Raw genomic sequence first — 21,296 nt, 5'->3', positions numbered from 1 at the left:
GAAAAATACACAATATCTAATATTGCGCAAAGTCACCTATCAGAAATGGCTCGGGCCTTCGAGATTGCTTTATATGAGGAAGAAGACATTCCACAGTCTTTTGAGGAGGCAAGCAAACACAAACACTGGAGAGAAGCTATGAAAAAGGAAATAGATGCTCTAGTCAAGAATGGCACGTGGGAGAAGTGTACGTTGCCAAAAGGAAAGAAGCCAGTTGGATATCGGTGGATATTCACCATAAAAAGGAGAGCAGATGGTTCAATCGAGAGATACAAGGGGAGACTCATGGAAAAAGGATACACCCAAGTATATCGAGTGGATTACGAAGATACTTTCTCCCCTGTGGCTAAGATGGAGACTGTTCGAGCACTACTATCTGTACCAGTTTGATGTGACGAACGCCTTCCTACATGGAGAGCTAGAACAAAATAAAGAAGTATGGAGGTCCCACCAGGCTTCGCCGGAGAATTTGGAGAAGGAGAAGTCTGTCGACTGTGGAAAACCTTGTATGGGTTGAAACAGTCTCCCCGGGTCTGGTTCGGCCGGTTCTGCCACGCCATGTTCAAGCACGAATTCCAACAAAGCCAGTCGGACCACACACTCTTCACAAAAAGGAGAGACAACAAGGTAACATGTTTGATTATTTGTGTTGATGACATGATTATCACTGGAGATGATGTAGAAGAAATCCAGAAGTTGAAGGAAAATTTGTTCAAGGAATTTGAGATGAAAGATTTAGGAGAACTGAAGTACTTCTTGGGGATAGAAGTGTTGAGATCCAAACACAGAATATTCCTAAGGCAGAAAAAGTATGTCCTAGACATGTTAGCTGAAACTGGTTTCCTCGAATGCAAGCCAGCTGACACTCCAATGATTCCCAACCATGGTTTGAAGCTAGAAGACGGAGTGGAACTTGCAGACCGAGAAAGGCACCAACGGCTGGTCGGAAAACTCATCTATCTCTCACATACTAGACCCGACATTGCATATGCCGTAGGCATCGTGAGCCAGTTCATGCACAAACCTCAAGCTAATCACATGGAAGCCGCTTTAAGGATAGTACGTTACTTGAAAGGCACTATAGGATATGGAGTGTTCCTAGCAAAACGAGAAGACTTGGAGATTGATGGATACACTGATGCTGACTGGGTAAGTAATCCGGTGGATAGAAAATCTACAGGGGGCTACTTCACTTTCATAGGGGGAAACTTGGTTACGTGGAGGAGTAAGAAACAAAAAGTGGTGGCTCTATCCAGCGCCGAGGCCGAGTTTCGAGGAATGAAAAGTGGACTCATGAAAATCCTATGGCTAAGAAGGCTACTTACAGAAATTGGCTTCCCACCTACTCGAAAGAGCCAATTGTTCTGTGATAACAAGGCTGCAATTAGCATCTCAGAAAATCCAGTGCAACATGACAGAACAAAGCACGTGGAAGTTGATCGGCACTTCACTAAAGAAAAATTGGAAGGAGGAATTATTGAGTTCCCATTTGTCCATTCGGAAGAGCAACTTGTAGACATACTAACCAAGTCGGTTCACCCGAAAGTCTTTAAAGAAGTATTGACCAAGTTAAGCATTGGAGATACCATTGCTCAACTTGAGGGGGAGTGTCAAATATACCAAAGTCAAGACTTACCAAAGGAAGAGAAGTAATTAGTGGAGAATGATATGTAATTGATATGGAATTAATGTGCCATACATAGCCCTAGAATAGATTGATCTATTACCTAAATTACATTGTAATTTTCCCTTTTAGTAGGGGAAAGAACCGTGTGTTACATACATCAAAATACAATAACAATCATCTTCTCCAAACACCTTTTTCACTCTGAATTGCCCTATGAGTCGCCTAACTCTAGATTACCATCGTTAAGACCCGCTACCCGCGCGGGTATACCCGTTAGTTCCGATAATACCCGATATTAGTAGTATTAGCAATATACATTCTTTAATTACTTTATAGAATCTAAAAAAGTTTTAAGAGTTTTTTTAAAATATTTTCATATTTCAATGAACATACATTTGAAAAATCACCCGAACTAGCTATAGAGTGTCCACTTACTTTTATTCTCAATCTATTCAAAGCTTACAATTAAAACTAATACAATAAATTTTTAATTTGCATTGTAATTTTGAATTTGAAATTTGGAAATGTGCAAATTATATATTTAAATATACAAATATGATGCACATACATACTCTAATCAAATTTTGATTATTTTCAAAGTGAGACTAGAAATCACCACATTTGTGCATAGTTGATAGTTGGAATTTTTGCATCGAGATTGAAGAGCAAATTAAAAAACAAAAATTTGAAATCATTACGCAACAACAATCTCAAAATTCATTTTGGTTTCATGAACTCAACCTTTGGTTTGAAGCATTTTCTGCACGATTGAAGGGTCATATTCAGCATCCGGGTTTCGGATCGGGTACGGGTACCCGCAATGTCAGGTACGGGATACCCGACATGGGTATCGGGTAATCCCGATATGTTGCGGGGCGAATATTGGGACAATAAATTTGGCTGAAATCGGGTACGGGCCCGCGGGTAACCCGTTTTGCCACCCCTATCATAGTACATAGCTTTGCATAAATTTTCGCATAGTAATTTCAAGTATGCATTGTTTTTAGTTAATTTGTAGTAATTTAGATAAGATTATTTCATTTTTTAAAATTTAAATCTAAACCAGAAACCTCAAGTTTTTTCAACGATTTAAAAATTGATATAACAAGATTGTTTGTTTCAGGAAATGCCTTCACGTGAAAAGAAAATGATCATGCCATTTTTCTTATTACCGAAACTGAATTTGCAAGATAAAGTCTTAAATATATAAATTTTGGAAATTATATGGGAAATTTGGTTGAGTCAATTTGTTGGATTATAATGTGGAATATAATAAATATGAAGTGGCTATTTCAACCATTCAAATATAGAAGAAAATACCTTGATATTACAAAAAATAAGTCCAAACATAAAATAAAAATGAATATTTTTTGAAGGGCTATAATAGTTATATTTATACTATTATTTTGAGAAACTAAAATATGTAAACTGAAGTTGAAGAGAGCAGAAAATTAGGTGGAAACGGTCATTGATTAAATTAATTTTTAATTAGAGAGTAATTGAGTTTCGGCGTTTTATAATAAAAGGTTGCTGTGTTTCCGCCAATGAATCCGACCGTTGGGACTACTTATCCGTTACTTCTAATTTTACTAAATTTAACGAAGCAAACTTCTCCACTGTAACAGAGACGGGGGGAGAGAGAAGACTGTAGAAAAATCGGCAAAGCAAAACATTTGGGGGAAATGGTTGCACGATCCTCACCAAAGCAGCACCAGAAACTGGCACCGCCCATCAGTCCCACCCTGCTACGAGAAACCGTTAACAAGGTCTCATTTTTTTCATCTTTCTCTCCGTTCCTCTTCCTTATTTTACTTCAATCTAACACGGTTTAGGAATCATGTTTTTTTTTTCCCTTTTTTCTAATTTTCGGTAGTACTGATAGAGTGATGCTTTTTAGCTGATGTGATCTGACAATATCCAAATTTGAACTGGAGAAATTCTTCAATTCAATGTACTTAACATTTAATCTTGAATTAGTTTACTAGTAATTCACTTGCTTGTTGGATTATAAATGGTGGAAAATCCAAAATCTGCAGTGGGTAAAATCTTGAATTCCATGTAATTCACATGTTTGCTGGATTATATACAATGGAAAATCAAAATTTTGAACTGGGCAACATCTTGAACGCCATGTATTTTCTCAAATAATTTGCACATATAAGGGTTTTTGCATACTGATGGGGTGCGTACTAAACAAGCCCAACAGCAATGACGGCCCATCAGCCCAAAGCCCAAGGAAGAGTATGAGTTCGGCATTACCAAAGAGTTCGGCCTCAGCCTACAGCTCGGTAAAAGCCAACCCATCAAGCTCTACTCTCAGATCGGCAACCAAAGCAGGAGTATGAGTTCGGCATTACCAAAGAGTTCGGCCTCAGCCTACAGCTCGGTAAAAGCCAACCAATCAAGCAAGCTCTACTCTCAGATCGGCAACCAAAGCAGTTCGGTCTCAGTATTCGACCGAACAAGGAGTTAGTGGACCCATACAGGATGTCCAACACACCCACTACCACGTGGTGTCAACTCAGGCCACGATCGTAGGCCATGACCTACGCTACATCCACGATCTTAGGCCATGACCTACACGACATCCACGACTTAGGGTGGTGATGCAAGCCACGATCTTAGTCCAAGATATAAATGGAACTTAGATCTGATATGAGGAGGTTAAGCTCTCTAGAGATAAAACACCATATAGCAAATAGCAAGTTTGTATTTGTAAGCTGTAGAAAACAGATCAAGCAATACAATCTTGCCCTCCCTTTTTCCCGTGGACGTAGATTTACTTCAGTAAATCGAACCACGTAAATTCTTTGTGTCATAATCTTCATTCTCTACCAGCATTTACAAACATCAAAAATTCGCGGATCCATCACTGGCGCCGTCTGTGGGAAACAGAGAACAAAATTTGTGATAAAGCGAATTTTTGATCCATTTTTTTCCACCCAAAAAATGCATACCAGATCGCAGAGTACCCGTATTCCTGCCCGTGAGAACCAGGAGGAAGCCAATCCATCCCATAGGTCTGGAAAACAGCCTAGGGATAAATCCACCACCAGTTCTCATGGCGAAGGAACAGGCCGCTCCAAAAATCGTCCCACTGAGTCTTCCCAGCAGCCTGATTTGAATGAGGCTGTCAAGCTGTTCTTGGCTGAGAAGCAGGATGAGTTCTTAGCCTTCCTGCAAAAGAGCCAAGAGCCGAAGACGAAAGCGGAGGATTCTCCTTCCTCATCCAGACATGAAAGTCACTACCGCAGTAGTGCCGTGTCTTCCAGGAAGAAGAATCCTCAACCCCGACATATTCCTGCTCTTCCTCGGTACCGGAATCACAGGAGAACTCAATCTCCTCCATACCGACGAGATATCGGATTCGCCGTGTACGGAGCACTGAAGACTCCGTTCTCGGACGACATCACCCGAACTCCCCTACCGCAGAACTACCGAACTCCGTCGATGACTTACGACGGGCTCGTGGACCCTCACGATTTCTTGGGGCGCTATCAGTATAACATGGCGAACCAGGGTCTCAACGAGGTCCACATGTGCAAGCTGTTTCCCGAGCTGCTCATCGGGAACGCGAGAAGGTGGTTCGATAGCCTCCCCCAGGGCAGCATCAGATCTTACCGAGATCTAATGGATGCCTTCCACAGGAGGTTCTTTCAGAAAGCGGAAGCCCGAATCACTTCGGCTCAGCTGCTTTCCATTCGTCAAGGTCGCGACGAAAAAATCAGCGACTTTATGACAAGATTCCACAAGGAATGCCTGCAAGTAGACGATCTCAACGATCTGCTTGTCATCTCGGCATTCCAAAATGGAATCCTGCCCGGAGCTCTCTACAGGAAGCTCGTTGAGTGCGGTCCGCAGACAGCTCAGGAAATGTGGGACATTGCGGACCAGTACTCCCGGGCCGATGAGGCAGACCGTCGCAAACGGTCGTTAGACAGCTCATCGTCCCGAGGAGACAGGAGGAAGCCCGATCATAGCGATCAGGGACATCCTCGCCGAACTCCTTTTGGCGATCAGGGACATCCTCGCCGAACTCCTTTTGAAAGGATTCAAAGGACTCCGGTGCAAGACAGATTGGGACCCCGTCTCAATCCCGAGAAGCCGCCCGCTCAGTTCGTACCGCTGAACAAGCCGAGAGCGGAAATTTTCGAACTACACTCCGACCTGTTCGAAAAGCCAAAGCGGATGACGAAATCTGCCGCGCGCCGACCCCAGGATAACTACTGCTCCTACCATCAAGACCACGGTCACGATACCGAGGAGTGCAGAAACTTGGCTGCAGGTATCGATGTTCTTGTGAGGGCAGGGACATTGAAAAAATACCAAAGCAAGCAGTCAAAGAAGAATAAGAAGCAGAGAGGTGCGAACTGCGCTCCTCAGGATCCGAAAAGGCAGCCGGATCCCGAAGACGATGACGAGCCGCAATATGATGGAGTAATCCTGACTATTGACGCTCTCCCTGCCGGGAAGACCAAGTCGTCCCTGAAGTCAGAGCGCAGGGGCTCCAATCGAGAGGAGCCAACGCATAAAAGGCTGAAGCAGGACGAAGTGATTACGTTCTCGGATGCTGATCCCGTCCCGGCCATCTCTCCTCACCAAGACGCCATTGTCATCCAAGCCGGAGTGGCAAACAAACTGATCCACAGGGTGTTTGTGGATACAGGAGCGTCAGTCAGCATTCTTTTTAAAGAGTGCTTCGACAAACTAGAAGTGGACCCAGCTCGGCTCAGCCCGGCTCCGCTTCCCCTGAAGAGCTTCGCCCAGGAGGACACCCGCCCTGAAGGTATTATCAGCCTTCCGATCACGGTGGGGAAAGCGCCTACTAGCTCCAGTACGATGATTGAGTTTTTCGTGGTAAAAGCTCGGTCCCCGTACAACGTCATCCTGGGAAGAGACTGGCTCAACACAGTTCGGGCCGTTTGCTCCACCTATCACCTCACCATCAAGATCCCTACTAAAGGAGGGATAGCGGTCATCCGAGGTGACCAAAAAAGAGCAAAGGAATGCCTGCAAATTGCGCTTAGAAGTGCCGAGCAGTCAGATCGGCACCACCAAGCATAGCAATCACAGCAGCCGGAGTCAGAGGCGATGACCGAAGTCATACCGGAGCCGAACTCGATGACAGTTCAGCTGTACGAAGACGATCCATCCAGAACGGTTAAGATCGGCTTCGCGGGAACGCCTCTACTTCGGGAAAAAACCATCCAGCTCCTCAAGGAGTACAAAGACGTCTTTGCATGGTCTCCGTTGGACATGACCGGAGTGCCCCCCGAGGTAATCACTCATCGTTTAAATATTGATCCTTCGGTCCGGCCGATAAAACAGAAGCAAAGACTCTTTGCGGCAGAACGAAGTCAAGTCATCCATGACGAAGTCCGTCAATTATTGAAGGCGGATGTGTTATTCGAAGTGAAGTATCCTTCGTGGGTGGCCAATCCTGTCATGATCAAGAAAAAGGAAGGAGGATGGCGGATGTGCATAGATTTCACCGATCTAAATAAGCACTGTCCCAAAGATTGCTATCCCCTTCCGAACATAGATAAAAAAGTAGAAGCTCTGATAGGCTTTGAAATTTTTTGTTTTCTTGATCTATACAAAGGATACCATCAGGTTTTAATGGATGAGATTGACGCTTCAAAAACGGCCTTCATTACTGATTTCGGCATTTTCGCTTATAAAAAGATGCCATTCGGTTTAAAGAATGCCGGAGCCACTTATCAAAGGATGGTAGACAAGCTTTTTCGGCACCTGATTGGAAAGGAAGTCGAAGTATATGTTGACGATATAGTCGTCAAGAGCAAAAGCACCTCGGAGTACGAGCACAACCTCAAGTCCACTCTCAACGTGCTCAAGAAAGCCAACCTCAAACTTAATCCCCAAAAGTGTACCTTTTTGGTAGATTCGGGAAAGTTTCTGGGTTGTTGGGTTTCAAAAGACGGACTCAAGGCAAACCCCTCAAAAGTTCAAGTCGTTCAGAACATGGCAATGCCGAAGTCCATACATGACGTGCAAAGGCTAACCGGATGTCTAGCCGCACTGAGTCGATTCCTTTCCCAAGCAGCCGAAAAGCAACTGCCGTTCTTCAAGGTGTTGAAAAAGGCACCAAAGTTCGAGTGGGGAGCCGAGCAGAAAAAGGCCTTTGACGAGCTCAAAAGTTATCTAGCCGAGCTTCCTATTCTCTCTGCTCCAGCCAAAGCCGAAGTACTATTCTTATACTTAGCGGCATCGGATCAAACCATCAGCGCGGTGCTTGTACGAGAAGAAGGCCTAAAGCAGTTTCCCATCTACTTTACAAGCCGAGCATTAAGAGGTCCAGAAACAAGGTATCAACCTCTGGAAAAAATTGCTCTGGCGTTAGTAAATGCAGCAAGGAGACTGCGGCCATACTTCTATGCTCACAAGGTATGCGTCTTAACCGATCTACCTCTTCGGCAAGTTTTGACCAAGCCAGAAGCATCGGGCAGAGTCGCCAAGTGGGCTATAGAGTTGGGAGAGCACACAATTGAATATCTACCTCGGAAAGCCATCAAGGGACAAGCCTTGGCAGATTTTCTTGCAGAAGCGAAGTTCGATCAAGCAATTCCTATTATTGCCGAACAGAAGAATTCTGCCAATGCCGAACTAGCACAGCCCTTGGAATCCGAAGTAGAGCCGCCGGACTGCTGGAGCGGATTCGTAGATGGAGCTTCAAACAAGATGGGAAGTGGAGCTGGTATTTTACTTGTCGCTCCCGACGGACACGAGGTAACCTACTCACTTCGTTTCCTATTCCCCACTACTAATAATGAAGCCGAGTACGAAGCCCTCCTGGCCGGACTCCAGTTAGCGCAAAGTCTACTCGTCAAATCTCTCAAAGTCCATTGTGATTCACAAGTCATAGTAAATCACATGTTGGGTACAAGTGAAGCCCGTGACGAGAGAATGAAGAAGTATTTGGACAAAGCGCAAAGCATCAGCCGAAGTTTCTCCTATTTTCGGATAATCCGCATTCCCAGAGCGGAAAATAGCCGAGCAGATACCTTAAGTAAGTTGGCCTCAGATCCGAGCTCAAAGGCGGAAGAATTAATGCATCGAAGCATTGATGAAGCCGAGGTACATTCTGTATCCAGCTCGCCGAACTGGATGACGCCGATCTTGCAGTATCTGGATCAAGGACAATTGCCCGAGGATAAGAGAGAAGCTCGGAAGATCACGTGCCGAGCTCTTCGGTACGAACTTCATGAAGGAGTCCTCTTTAGAAAGTCTTACCTCCAGCCGTTATTGCGGTGCGTAGGACCAGAAGAGACGGACTACATCCTCAGAGAAGTTCATGAAGGATCGTGCGGTAGCCACATCGGAGCCAGAGCTTTAGCTAAAAAAGTTCTGAGATGGGGATATTATTGGCCAACCATGGTACAAGAGGCAGTGCAGCTCGTCAAGAAGTGTACGAAGTGCCAAATTCATGCAAATGTCCCAAGGATGCCGCAGACCGATCTATACACTATGCAAAGCCCTTGGCCTTTCATGCAATGGGGCATAGACATAGTGGGACCACTTCCTCAAGCTCCTCGGCAAATGAAATTCCTTATCGTTGCCGTGGACTACTTCACGAAGTGGGTGGAGGCTGAACCATTAGCTACGATAACGAGCTCAAAGGCATTGGACTTCGTCTGGAAGAACATAGTGTGCCGATTTGGCATACCCCACATCCTCATCTCGGATAATGGGACTCAGTTCACCGACAAGACGTTCAAGAATTGGTGCCAAGAGCTGAACATTCAACAGCGGTTCACTTCGGTCTCCCATCCCCAAGCAAACGGACAAACGGAAGTAACGAACCGGATTCTGGTGAAAGGGTTAAAAGCTCGGTTAGAACAAGCCAAAGGACAATGGGTAGAAAATCTCCCTCAAGTCCTATGGTCCTACCGAACTACACCCAAAACCTCCAACGGTGAAACTCCGTATAGCCTGGTGTACGGCACTGAAGCCGTAATTCCGGTGGAGATCGGCGTACCCAGTCCCCGAACCCTAAATTTCTCCTCAGAAATGAATGACGACGGACTGAGAGCAGAACTAGATCTCGCCGAAGAAAGAAGAGAATTGGCGTGCATAAAAGCAGCCAAGTATAAGGAGCAAGTAGCTCGGTATTATAACCAAAGGGTGAAAAAGCTTCAATTTCAAGTGGGAGATCTCGTCTTGAGAAACAACGAAGTAAGCCGAGCAGAAAAGCTGGGCAAACTCGAACCCACATGGGAGGGTCCATATCGGGTGTCCGAAGTCCTCGGCAAAGGGTCTTATAAATTGACTCACATGTCAGGAGAACAAGTACCCCGAACATGGCACGTCTCCAACCTCAAGAAGTTCCACTTGTAAGAGACAAAGTCCGGTCAGTCCGTCTCGTGTCTAGTTCGGTCATAGGGGTATGTGTTTTTATTTGTTTGTTTTTTACTTGTACCTTTTACTTGTCGTTTTAAAAAAAAAAAAAAAGGTTTAAAGTTTTTTTCCTTCGTCTTTTTCATTTTTTCCCTATGTGTTTTGTCTCTATGTGCTTGTCGTCTCTTACAAATGGTACCAAGGTATATCGTTCTTTAAAGACTGATCCCCTTTTTAGATCGATTATTAAAGACTATTGTGAGTCCAAGCTTCTAAGGAGGATATAAGACCACAATTCAGCTTAACAAGCAGTCCGTCTGAAACGAACTGCAATAAGCCAACGATTGTGAGTCCAAGCTTCCAAGGAGGATACAAGACCGCAATTCAGCTTAATAAGCACTTCGTCTGAAACGAACTGCAATTAGGGAAAGTCCGATCCACGCGATAAACCTCGCCGAATTAGGACGACCAAGTTCGGTCAAAGAAGTTTACCTCATAAGACCGGAGACGACCATGTCTAGTCAAAGAGGTTTACTGCATAAGACCACTTCGGTTAACTGGGAAAGTCCGATCCACGCGATAAAACTCGCCGAATTAGGACAAGGGAAAGTTCGATCCCGGCGACAAAAATCGCCAAATTAGAACACAAACCAAGTCCGGTCAAAGATGTTTATTTCATCAGACCATAAACCAAGTCCGGTCAAAGATGTTTATTTCATCAGACCAAAGACGAGTCCGGTCGAAGATGTTTATTTCATCAGACCAAAGACGAGTCCGGTCAAAGATGTTTATTTCATCAGACCAAGGACCAAGTCCGGTCAAAGAAATTTACTTCATAAGACCGAGGACAAGTACGATGAAATTTTTTCGCTAAGCTGTAAATACAGTGTTAGAAGCGAAAACAAAATTTCATTTATCAAATCTTGTTCAGCATACAACTCCGCTACCCTACAAAATGGCGTTACGCTATTACAAAGGACTATTCTACTGTCCAGGGTTGCTGAAGTTAAGCCACCTATCTGCAAAATCCTCTGGAAGCCGAGTTCGGTTGTTCCGAGCAGATGAAGAATAAGCAGGTCGACGAGATGCTATCCTCGACCCAACGCCTCTTCCCCGAGCCCGAGAAGTCCTAACACCTCGGCGATGAAGAGTCTCTGCAATAAGCATCTGCTGATCTTGCTCGCTCATAGTCACAACTCCTCGGCGAATTTCAGTCCGTCCCCGTCTTGACGATTCCGGTTGCTCCTGAGCCCGTTCTCGTCTTGACGTTTCCGGCTGTTCCGGAGTTCGTTGTTGGCTGGGAGTAGGATTTTGAACAAGGGAACCAGAGGTTTGATCTGGAGTGCGAGCATCTGTTGGCGCGATATGCCGGAGGAATCTCTCAATTGAGGGACGCCGGGCAAGAACAATGTCGTACCGAGAAGCCCAGCGCCGCAATGATTTCACGACTTGTTGGCAAGCCGAGCTCTCCAGCGCATTGTTCCTCCGGAGTACATTATACTCCTCCCACAGTTCGTCAACTCGTTCCTGAACTTCTGATATGGTCATTCCCCCGCGCACACGGATGTAATCCTCATACGCAGTCCTCTCAGCAATGGCCGTATTCAGCTCGGCCTCCAGATCTTTCTTATCGGACTCTAAGTCCTTGATATCGGCCTCCAGCTTCACTAAACGAGCCAGAAGCTCGTCATTCTTCGTCTGATCGGCTATAGCTCTTCTCTCAGCTTCGTCCAAAGCCGAAGAGTACAGCCGTTTCCAGTGAAGTATCTCCATCTCCTTGGGTACAAAGCAGCTATATTAGTTCGGCAGCTATACCGAGCAGATAGTAAAATACAACAGGAATAAAGGCGAGTACGAAAAGCTATACGAAGACAAATGTAGAGAATTTTTCATTCACAAGGAAAATTTTTTACACTAGGGCTTCAAGGCCATTTTACAAGGAAGAAACTAGACTAAGAGAAGGGAGACGAAATCATACTCCGCCTGCTTCGTCTCCGGCTCCTCGGTCTGGTACAGCTTCCTTCTCCTGGGCTACCCCAGCCTCGGCCTCGCCTCCTGCCGGCCTCGCCTCCGCCTCCTGATCGGCCTCCTTCTCCGGATGCCCGGCCTGATCGACTTCGGCCTCCCGCTCCAGCGGCTCGGCCTCACCCTCTCCGTTGTAAGTCGAAGCGGGTGAAACGGGTCCCACGGAGGCAAAGATAGCCTCCAGGTTCTCGTCCCGATCAGCTCGACAACTCCGGACTCGGTCTGCAGAAAGCAGGACCGAAGATGAAGCGAGCTCCTCAAGGAGCGGCAGATTCTGAAGCCGAGCTGCTATCTCTCGGCTGTACAGAGGCAGCACGACGTCGGCCCCCTGCTCGCCCTTATCGGCAATTAGCCTTACCAGGCTACCGACAAAGGCCGAGAACTGGCTGCTCAAAAAGAGTTTCTCCGTGTAAACACGGAGAGCCTCCCCTTGGGCAACCACGGCAGCAGCATCGCTCCGCTTCGCCTGCTCTCGCTGGATGACGAGCTGGTTTTTGGCAAACTGAGCTTCATCCTGGGCCGAAATCCTAGCAGCTCTGGCCTTCTCAAAGTTAGCCTCAGCCTGTTCGGCCCGATGACAAGCAGCTGCCAACTTCCTCTGCATCTCGGCATAGTCATTGGACGCTTTGGAGAGTTCGACGGCGACGAGCTTGGAGAGCATATCGTTCCTCTGAAAATTAAAGAAAAAAGTCAACAAAGGGACCACAAAAAATACAGAAAAAAAAAAAAGCAAGGCCAGAAAATCAAGAAGAGAATTCACCTCGGCGAAGTCCGTGGGCCATAAAAACGGCTCACAGATATGTTCCGAAGGAGGCGCCAAGACCGCGTCTTTCTCTGGCGCTCTCGGGGGCTTCTGGGCCTTCCCCCTCCCCTTTGCCGAAGTTGATTCCGGCTTCTTCGGATCCGAAGAGGTTTTTTGCCTTTTCGGAGTCCTCTCGGCATCAGACGCCGAGCTGGCGGTTTTCGGCCTCTCCGGCTCCTTGGACTCCGAAGATTTTCGGGTAGCCTGGTTCAGCATGTACACTGCCAAAAAGCAAGAAAGCAAGGTTAGTTTTCTTCGTTAAAGCAGTAGAACATAAAGGTAAAGAGAAATCCTCACCCTCGGCCTCTTCGTCCGAAGACGAGATGTCGAACACGACGTCGCCCTTGACGAGCTCAGACTCCGTGTATTGTTTCCTAACTATGGGAATCTTGTTGAGCTCGTCATCGAGCTCGGCCAATGGTTCTAACCGAGGGTGAGGAATCACGGACTTCGGCCCTCTCCAGGGGAAGCCCGGAGCCGCTGTCCTATTATAAAAAAAGAAGCGGTTTTGCCATTTCGGCCACTTGGTTTTGCAGAATGCCCTAAAAGGCTGTAAGGGGATCAAGTAAAACCAAGATCCCTTCCTTTTAAATTGGAAAAAATTAAGGATTGCCCGCAGAGACAGATCCTTATCTAACCTACGGAGTTCGGCAGCAAAAGCCGACAAGTGCCTCCAAGAATTCGGAGTCACCTGACCTAAAGGGAGTTGAAAAAAATCAAGAAACTCTACAAAAGGTGGGGGAAGAGGGAAACGAAGCCCGCATTCTAAGCAGGCTTCGTAAACGGTGGCATAACCCTCCGGCGGATCGTTAGCCCTATGATCATCGTCGGGAACCACCGCCTTCCCCCCAGGAAAAGAGTATTTTTCGTAAAGGGATATCACAGTATCCTTACTCAAGATACTGTGAAAATACTCTACGGTCTTCTCCCCGGATTCTTTCCGGCTAGAAGACCCCTTACCCCCTTTTCTACCGCTACCAGACTCAGACGAAGAAGAAGCAGACATGGTTCTTACTCTTTGAAAGTTTGAAGAAATCCTGAGGAAATTTTTGAAAGCGGAAGGAAATTTTTCACGCAAAAGATAGAGAGTGCAGAAGAAGCCAATAGCAAAGGTGTTCAAATGATGAAGAAAGGCGGTATTTATCAGATTTGGAAAAGATTTCAAATCATCGCACCGTTTCATATCCCACCTTTTCAGGATTCGACGGCCAGATTTTACTGTCGCATTTAATGCCGCATTTAATGCAGTCACGCGCAGGGCACGTCCCCCGACTTCAGCCTCCCCCCGTATTCCAGAATGCCGAAGTGACTCGCTTCGCCGAAGTGATTCACTTCGCTTTTCGGGGGGGGTAGTGATGGGGTGCGTACTAAACAAGCCCAACAGCAATGACGGCCCATCAGCCCAAAGCCCAAGGAAGAGTATGAGTTCGGCATTACCAAAGAGTTCGGCCTCAGCCTACAGCTCGGTAAAAGCCAACCCATCAAGCTCTACTCTCAGATCGGCAACCAAAGCAGGAGTATGAGTTCGGCATTACCAAAGAGTTCGGCCTCAGCCTACAGCTCGGTAAAAGCCAACCAATCAAGCAAGCTCTACTCTCAGATCGGCAACCAAAGCAGTTCGGTCTCAGTATTCGACCGAACAAGGAGTTAGTGGACCCATACAGGATGTCCAACACACCCACTACCACGTGGTGTCAACTCAGGCCACGATCGTAGGCCATGACCTACGCTACATCCACGATCTTAGGCCATGACCTACACGACATCCACGACTTAGGGTGGTGATGCAAGCCACGATCTTAGTCCAAGATATAAATGGAACTTAGATCTGATATGAGGAGGTTAAGCTCTCTAGAGATAAAACACCATATAGCAAATAGCAAGTTTGTATTTGTAAGCTGTAGAAAACAGATCAAGCAATACAATCTTGCCCTCCCTTTTTCCCGTGGACGTAGATTTACTTCAGTAAATCGAACCACGTAAATTCTTTGTGTCATAATCTTCATTCTCTACCAGCATTTACAAACATCAAAAATTCGCGGATCCATCACATACATCAATCCCAATTTTGGTTCATAGCTTTGATAACTGGGGATAGCAAATTGTGGTTTCCTGTGCTTTTTTATCTGCTCCAATGCATTGGTTTCATAAGGCAGTTCAACAAAACATATGTATATGTCAATGTTTTGATGTGGTTTTATGTGTTTGATTTGAAGGTGGATCGGTGTATGGCTCGACTGCAAGAGCTTCAACACACAGTAACAGGTGGGACTAAACTAGTATCCGGTTTGAGCTTGAGTCCTCGCAGTGGTAGAAATTATCTACGGGCAAGCCTCCGCTGTAAACAGGAGTCATTAAGGTTACTATTTTGTTTTTCTATTTTTCATATGCATCTCATTTCCATAACTCTTTTCATGTACTAACAAAGTTTGTGGATACAACTAGTAGTGCTACGGAAAGGGGATACGTTTCAATCAAAGTGTTTGAGATCATATTGTTAGATGCAAGGTGGAGAAACTGAGTGAAACTGTGTTGTTTTCTGGTAGATTTTGGATGATTCTATATGGAAATTTGAAGGCTATGAAACATGAAATTTCAAAATGACATATTTGATTCCATTACTGAACGCGTTACTTCAAATCTTGAAGGTTAAAAAATGCTAATTCTCGAAGATCTCCTCCTGGAAAGCTGCCATCAAGTAAAGGTTGTTTGTTTTAACCTCTCTCTCATTAGATCCATCAAAAACGTATTTTGGCCTTCTGTAGATTTCACATCTTTTTTAAATTGTATGTATGCAGAGGAATGGCGCAAAATGTCGTTGCCAGCAATGCTATTGGGAGAAACAGTAGGAGAAATCCTACAAGCAACTCAGTTTGCAAGAAACGTAGTTGATGCAGTGTCCTCCAAGCCTCTAAAACCAGCAAACGATGATCCTAAAACACCAGTGACACAGAGGAAAAAGCAGACTCCAGCGCTGGAGAACTCCGGGCTGCATGCCCGTAGAAGGAAGGAGAAGCAGGTCGTGCTGCAGAACGTGAGGTCAGAAAACAACGTGCCTCCTCTAAGACGAGCCAAGTCCAAGATCAACTTCAAGGTTTCGCCCTTGCAAAACCGAGAGTGTGACAAGGAGAACTGTCGGTACATAGCCAATAGAGTTTCACCAAGGAATAGGCCATGGGCGAGGAAGACTGTCCTGTTTCCAAACCCTTTATTTTCGTCATCTCCCACGTCACAACATCAGAAATTTGGCAAGACGAAGTCGCCCATGATTGCAAGGAATCGACAAACTCCACATAAGTTCTTGATCAAGTCTCCTCCTCCTCCTCCTCCTCCTGCCACCTCGAAGTTCCAAGTGAAAATAAGAAGCCCTCCTCTCTGTATATCCCCAGCACGAGGTGGTGGTGCTGCTAAGAAATCACCGAGGGTGTCATCAGCTGCAGCAAGGCTGCGGAGATCATTCTCGCCTTCGAGGCTGGCCAGCAAGCTGGTGTCACCACTGAAAAGCAGAAAATCCATGCCAAAGAATAGTGAGGTGATGATGAAGACAATGAGTGGATTGAAACAGCGTCCGGCGTCTTTTTCAATGCGATTCTCCTCACCTCGGAGAATTTGAAAGTACATGAGTTTCTATGTTATCTGTGTCATAGATATACCCTCAATGTCAGCAGTGTGCAGTTATTTAACTTTTCTCATAATATATTCTTCCTAAATTGTGGAATACCTACCTTTTTTCATATCTATTTTATTTTCTGAGTATATAATTTTGTTTTAATTTCATTGCATTAGTCTTTGGGGAGGGATTTTGCACTAGTGTCCATCTAGAGCCCGTAGTATATCTAAGCACTTAGATTATCAATTGAATTACACTACAAAGGTATAACATCTCAATTATAATGTCAAATTCGTCAAACATATTCTCTTGGATTGAGATAATAAAGGAAGTCTGAATTTTTAGGCACCAAGATCATATCACGATCTAAAATATGATTCACCTTCTAACTTATTAAACATGAGTTAGTTTACAGAATTATGACATTAAAATCCAGGTTATTATGTATTGACTTACGAAAAGCATGAGTGCAAAGAAGGTGTGTGAGTTGTGATTACAGGAAAGGTCAGGTTACTTTTTTTCTTTTGGTAGATCTTAAGAATCAAACAGGCATTTGAGATGCAAAAAGATGAAGAGATTATAGATACAATGTTTCAATAATAAAATATAGACTATCATCATTGCTTGTGTCACTGTATAACAAGAAATAATACAATGGAGACTCCAGTATTAGCAAGCAAGGAGCATTACACCCACTGGTAGAGAAATGAATACTGTAGGTCGTTTTTCTATTCAAGGCACGCAAGAATTTCTCTTATTTTTCATGCCTCTCAGCTTGAGCGGACTCCAGACTACTTTCTTTTGTAGTGCTACGACTGTTGGATGCTTAGGCTTCCACGAGCCAGGGACCTGCGAAGGATGACTTCCTCTAAATTTACTACTTCTGGGACCAATGGGTGTTGCTTCCATTTCTAAAGTTGGCACCTCTCGTGATTGTGGCAATGGTGAAGACGCTCTTGAAGTTCGCCAAACTCTTTGCGGATCCCAAACGAATGATTGCCGGCCCATCATTCGGTCTGTCCTCATCACTCTAGAAGATGAATTTTTAAGTGGAGTTGCCATGCTTGAGTTGGATTCGGGCCGGAAAGTTGCAATTGAAGCCCTTCTTTTTGGCTGGAAAACTTGACCTGCTGGAGATGGTCTTACAGCAATGGAACCCCGTCTTGCTTTCATAACTTGCTTCCCCTTGTTTTCTCTCAGGGCATTCTCTTTGTCTTCTCGTACAGCTGGTAGATAAGACATAGACATACTCTTCTTGTTTGGAGGAGCTGGCAATGGAGCCGGTGGCATGAAGTTTGTGATTCTTCTAAGTGGCATCCTTAGTTTTGATGGGGCCAGTGGTGGTTTCTTATTATCTGCTATTGAGGCCTTCTGTGCTTGGTTTGATGTTAAAGTTGACTGAGTAGCAACGGAGGCCAATGCTCTGTTTTCCTGTTTTAGCCTTGTTTTCATTTCCTCGGCTAATTGAGTTTCGAGATCTCGAACCTGTAAGAAGTTACCGAAGCACATAAGAAACCATAGACAGCATCTATATGTTTAGTGATACAAAGATATTTGTACCTTCTCTTGAAGATTTTTGCAAATATGTTCTCTAGCAGCAAGCCATAACTGTAAAGCCTGCACGTTATCCTGCAACTTCTTGGTTTCCTTCTCAGCTTGTTTAGCCTTTTCTGCCTGTTTATCATTACAGAGCACAAAAGAGCGAAAGATCAGTTGGAAGGCTTCTCAATGCTTCTATATGCAAAGATAGTAGGCTAATAAGATTATTGCATCATACAATCTGCTTGTATTTCAAAAGCTCTGCATGATCTGTCTGTCTCCGGGCAGGCCCATGTTCAACTCCTCTGACACGGCTAGCAAAATTCAAGGAGCAAAGCGTTTCTCCATGGTCAGCCGAATTTGGGCTAATTTGAACAAACATCAAAGTTTTACAATCTCCACCTGCATTGGAATTCAACTTAGCATTAATACACCACCATGCTAGGAAGGAAAGAATCAGGTTTTTTGAGAGACCACACAACAACTAAATCTTAACAGTCAAGTTATACAGACCTAGGGAACTTTGCAGCATATGAGTAAGCTTCGAATTCCTGTTTTTCCAAGAAATAAATTGATCAGGAAACAACTTTGGAATAGTATTTAAGCTACACATTTAGTTAGGGAAGCAGGATATGGTGCCATGCCTGTATGGAACATGAGAGTTCTTGGAGGCTAGGGCTGAGATAACATCACCAAGTGCCGATAAGGATTTATTTATGAATTGAGACTCCTTCAGTCTTTCACCTTCAACTTCGATCCTACTAACACGCTCACTTCCTGCCAGGTCAACCAGCCATAAATGGCTTTTTGTTCTTTGCCCATTGATTATATTTTCTCCAGCTACAGTTACCCTCAACAAACTGCAGTAAGTAATACGAAACACACTCAATCCCACTACAGTAAAAAAATGGTATTATTCTGAAGGTAAGTGACTTCCTCCTCATTTTCCCACAAGCAAGTCCATTTAAGTTATGTTATTAGCTTAAACAGCTAAATAACCAAAAAATAGAATAAGCTCATAATTACCAGTGAGACCGGCTACTGAACTCATTAGCATTGGTTGATCCAACAGATCTTACTTGACTTCCTGACTTAAGCAAACTCCAAACTCCTTCTGTATCATACACACGAGCTTCAACCAGTCCAGGGACTTCTTGAGTACCCTCAGCTGATTGTTTTATGTCCAACCTGCATACAAAATAGTTAGATACTCATCATCCATTTCCTATGTAGTTATTGTCAGATAAAAGCAAGTTAGGAGCTTACTTCTTAGCAGGTTGGTTCGAGTTATCAACCAGAAGATCCCTTATCTTCTCATTGTAGACCTCCAGCATGCTAACAAACAATTCATATCTCATTATAGTGCTCCTTTCCTCAGATATCCTGAAGAGCTCCTTCAGGGTTCGATAGTTCACTCCTCTATTTTCTGATGTTCCTTCCATTGTGTATGTCTTTCCAGTGCCTGTTTGTCCATAGGCAAATATGCATACATTGTAACCATCCAAGACAGAGGTTACTATAGGCATAGTTTGGTCAAAGACAGCCTCTGCATAATGGAATGGATGGAGTTAGTAAAGCAATTGTTTTGAGATGACGAAGAATAGCACATGTACTACTTTACCTTGGTTGTCCTCAGGTCCGAACACACGGTCAAATTTGAATTGCTTTTTGGAAGAATCAGAGCAAATGACCTGCAGCTCATTTTCCTGGGATGAGTCAAAATCAACAACTGATGTGGAGCCTTTCTCAATGTCATCTTGGTTCAGTGGCCTACACCTACAGAAAACCCTTATATTGCCTCTTAGTTCAATCACTTCATTGTAAAGCTTCTTTCTTTCTGAGGATTCTTGGAGATACTTCTTCTTAAGTAACTCACACTCTTCATGGTACTTATTCTTCAGAAGTTCATGTTCCACACCTAAATCAGATAAAACACACAGCATACAAAATGTCAATCATAGGCTAAATAATTCCCAAAGGCGATTAACAAAAGTGACTTACTCAGATTCTCAAGAGCAGTGAAAGCTTCCGAACCAAGTAATGAATCAATTGAGATGCCCTTTACTTCATTGCTTAGGCGTGCATGTTCTTCTCTGATACTCTGCAAGCATAGTGATGACAATTAGACCTAACACTGGAAAAAAAACTTCAAACTAAAAATGAATGTGCCGTAAATTATATACCTGTAGTTTGTTGCTAAGACTTTCAATTTTCCGAAAAATTGGAAGAGTTTGTGAACATGCTTCTTGACTATCATCAGAAGTAACACTAGTATGAGTATCCACCGAATTACAGTTTCCTTCACATCCTGAGCAATATCCAAAGGTCAAGATGGATAAGTTTCGAAACAAAATACTACTCCAAAATGGACTCTAATTACGTCTATAAAGAAAATTCCAGGATTTATTCACAATTCCTGTCAGTCTGAACACCGAAAAATTGATATTTTCCCAAAAACAAATAAGCCGAATAAATCTGGAACTGCATTCATCTCCAAAAAGAAGGAGAATTAACAGAAATTTCGGTCAAGAATTTACAAAATTCCATAACCTAACGATTTCCGAAACCCAAAGAAAAAAAGAGAGAACACAATACCTGAATTTTGTTGGGGTATCTCAACAGATTGATCTGCAACATCATTTTCAATAAAACCCGATCAGAGCCAATTTCAAATTCAATGCTTAATTGCAGATATATTGAAAACATTATACTATTCAACAAAGAATTTAAAACTGACCAGCATTACTAGGGGATAGAGTAATGGCCTGATCAAAAGTCGAACAAAGGATTTCCAGGGCTTGATCTGTAAAAGTGAACCCAAAGACAAAGAATTATACAATGAAAAGGGGCAGAGATATCAAATGTATATGGGAGAGAAAGACAGATTACCGTCCATGATTGGAGTAAGAGTAAACCGTCTGCTGAAATTGAGTAGAGATCGGAGAGGTAGAACACAATAATGTGAGAGAGAGAGAGAGAGGCTCAAAGAAGAGTGGTGAAAGAAAGGTTGAAACGGTGGGATGATGTGTGCTCTATAATTTTTGAAAACAAATTTTTGAAATTGTTGGGATTGCGCCGATCAGTCAGTCGTAGGTATTAATCATAACGGCTATAATTGTATAATTAGAAAGCGCTAGATTGGGCCGGGCCGGGCCGGGTTGGAGCGTCAGTGACTGACCACTAACTCATTTAAATCTTAGAATTAATTCTTTCGCTTTTGAATCATGAAATGGTAAGATATTGCATTAATTAAATTCTAATTGCGTATACATTATCTGCAAGATTTCATATCTTATTTAATCAATTAAAATAAAGATAATAATCCCAAATGAAAAAGT

At 44.0% G+C, this 21,296-nt stretch overlaps 2 protein-coding genes across 2 annotated transcripts; one reads left to right on the top strand and one right to left on the bottom strand.

Moving 5' to 3' along the window:
- The first annotated feature begins 3,202 nt into the window (after positions 1-3,202).
- On the top strand, positions 3,203-16,527 carry LOC121768255 (microtubule-binding protein TANGLED-like). The gene is made up of 4 exons (XM_042164691.1): positions 3,203-3,393; positions 15,026-15,168; positions 15,458-15,513; positions 15,608-16,527. The coding sequence occupies exons 1-4, from the start codon at positions 3,310-3,312 to the stop codon at positions 16,420-16,422; spliced, it is 1,098 nt and encodes a 365-aa protein (XP_042020625.1). The 5' UTR covers positions 3,203-3,309; the 3' UTR covers positions 16,423-16,527.
- A 483-nt stretch (positions 16,528-17,010) lies between these two features.
- LOC121765020 (kinesin-like protein KIN-14S) lies at positions 17,011-21,026 on the bottom strand. Its single transcript, XM_042161060.1, has 13 exons — positions 20,848-21,026; positions 20,696-20,761; positions 20,554-20,586; positions 20,142-20,266; positions 19,960-20,059; positions 19,580-19,876; positions 19,225-19,504; positions 18,985-19,146; positions 18,603-18,818; positions 18,472-18,509; positions 18,197-18,360; positions 17,980-18,093; positions 17,011-17,904 (listed from the first exon to the last, which is right to left on the bottom strand). Exons 1-13 carry the CDS (start codon positions 20,852-20,854, stop codon positions 17,152-17,154), a joined length of 2,355 nt encoding a protein of 784 aa, XP_042016994.1. The 5' UTR covers positions 20,855-21,026; the 3' UTR covers positions 17,011-17,151.
- Between the last annotated feature and the right edge of the window lie 270 nt (positions 21,027-21,296).

The sequence above is a fragment of the Salvia splendens genome, chromosome 2 (assembly GCF_004379255.2).
Source record: "Salvia splendens isolate huo1 chromosome 2, SspV2, whole genome shotgun sequence".
NCBI lineage: Eukaryota > Viridiplantae > Streptophyta > Magnoliopsida > Lamiales > Lamiaceae > Salvia > Salvia splendens.
This window is presented reverse-complemented; position numbering and strand designations above follow the sequence as displayed.

Coding starts and splice junctions, on each gene's coding strand:
- LOC121765020 (XM_042161060.1), bottom strand. Junction 20,587..20,695: donor TCTATCCCCTAGTAATGCTG/GTCAGTTTTAAA, acceptor ATGATGTTGCAG/ATCAATCTGTTGAGATACCC. Junction 18,510..18,602: donor AACTCTCATGTTCCATACAG/GCATGGCACCAT, acceptor TTGGAAAAACAG/GAATTCGAAGCTTACTCATA.
- LOC121768255 (XM_042164691.1), top strand. CDS start 3,310: ATGGTTGCACGATCCTCACCAAAGCAGCACCAGAAACTGGCACCGCCC. Junction 3,394..15,025: donor TACGAGAAACCGTTAACAAG/GTCTCATTTTTT, acceptor TTTGATTTGAAG/GTGGATCGGTGTATGGCTCG. Junction 15,514..15,607: donor AAAGCTGCCATCAAGTAAAG/GTTGTTTGTTTT, acceptor GTATGTATGCAG/AGGAATGGCGCAAAATGTCG.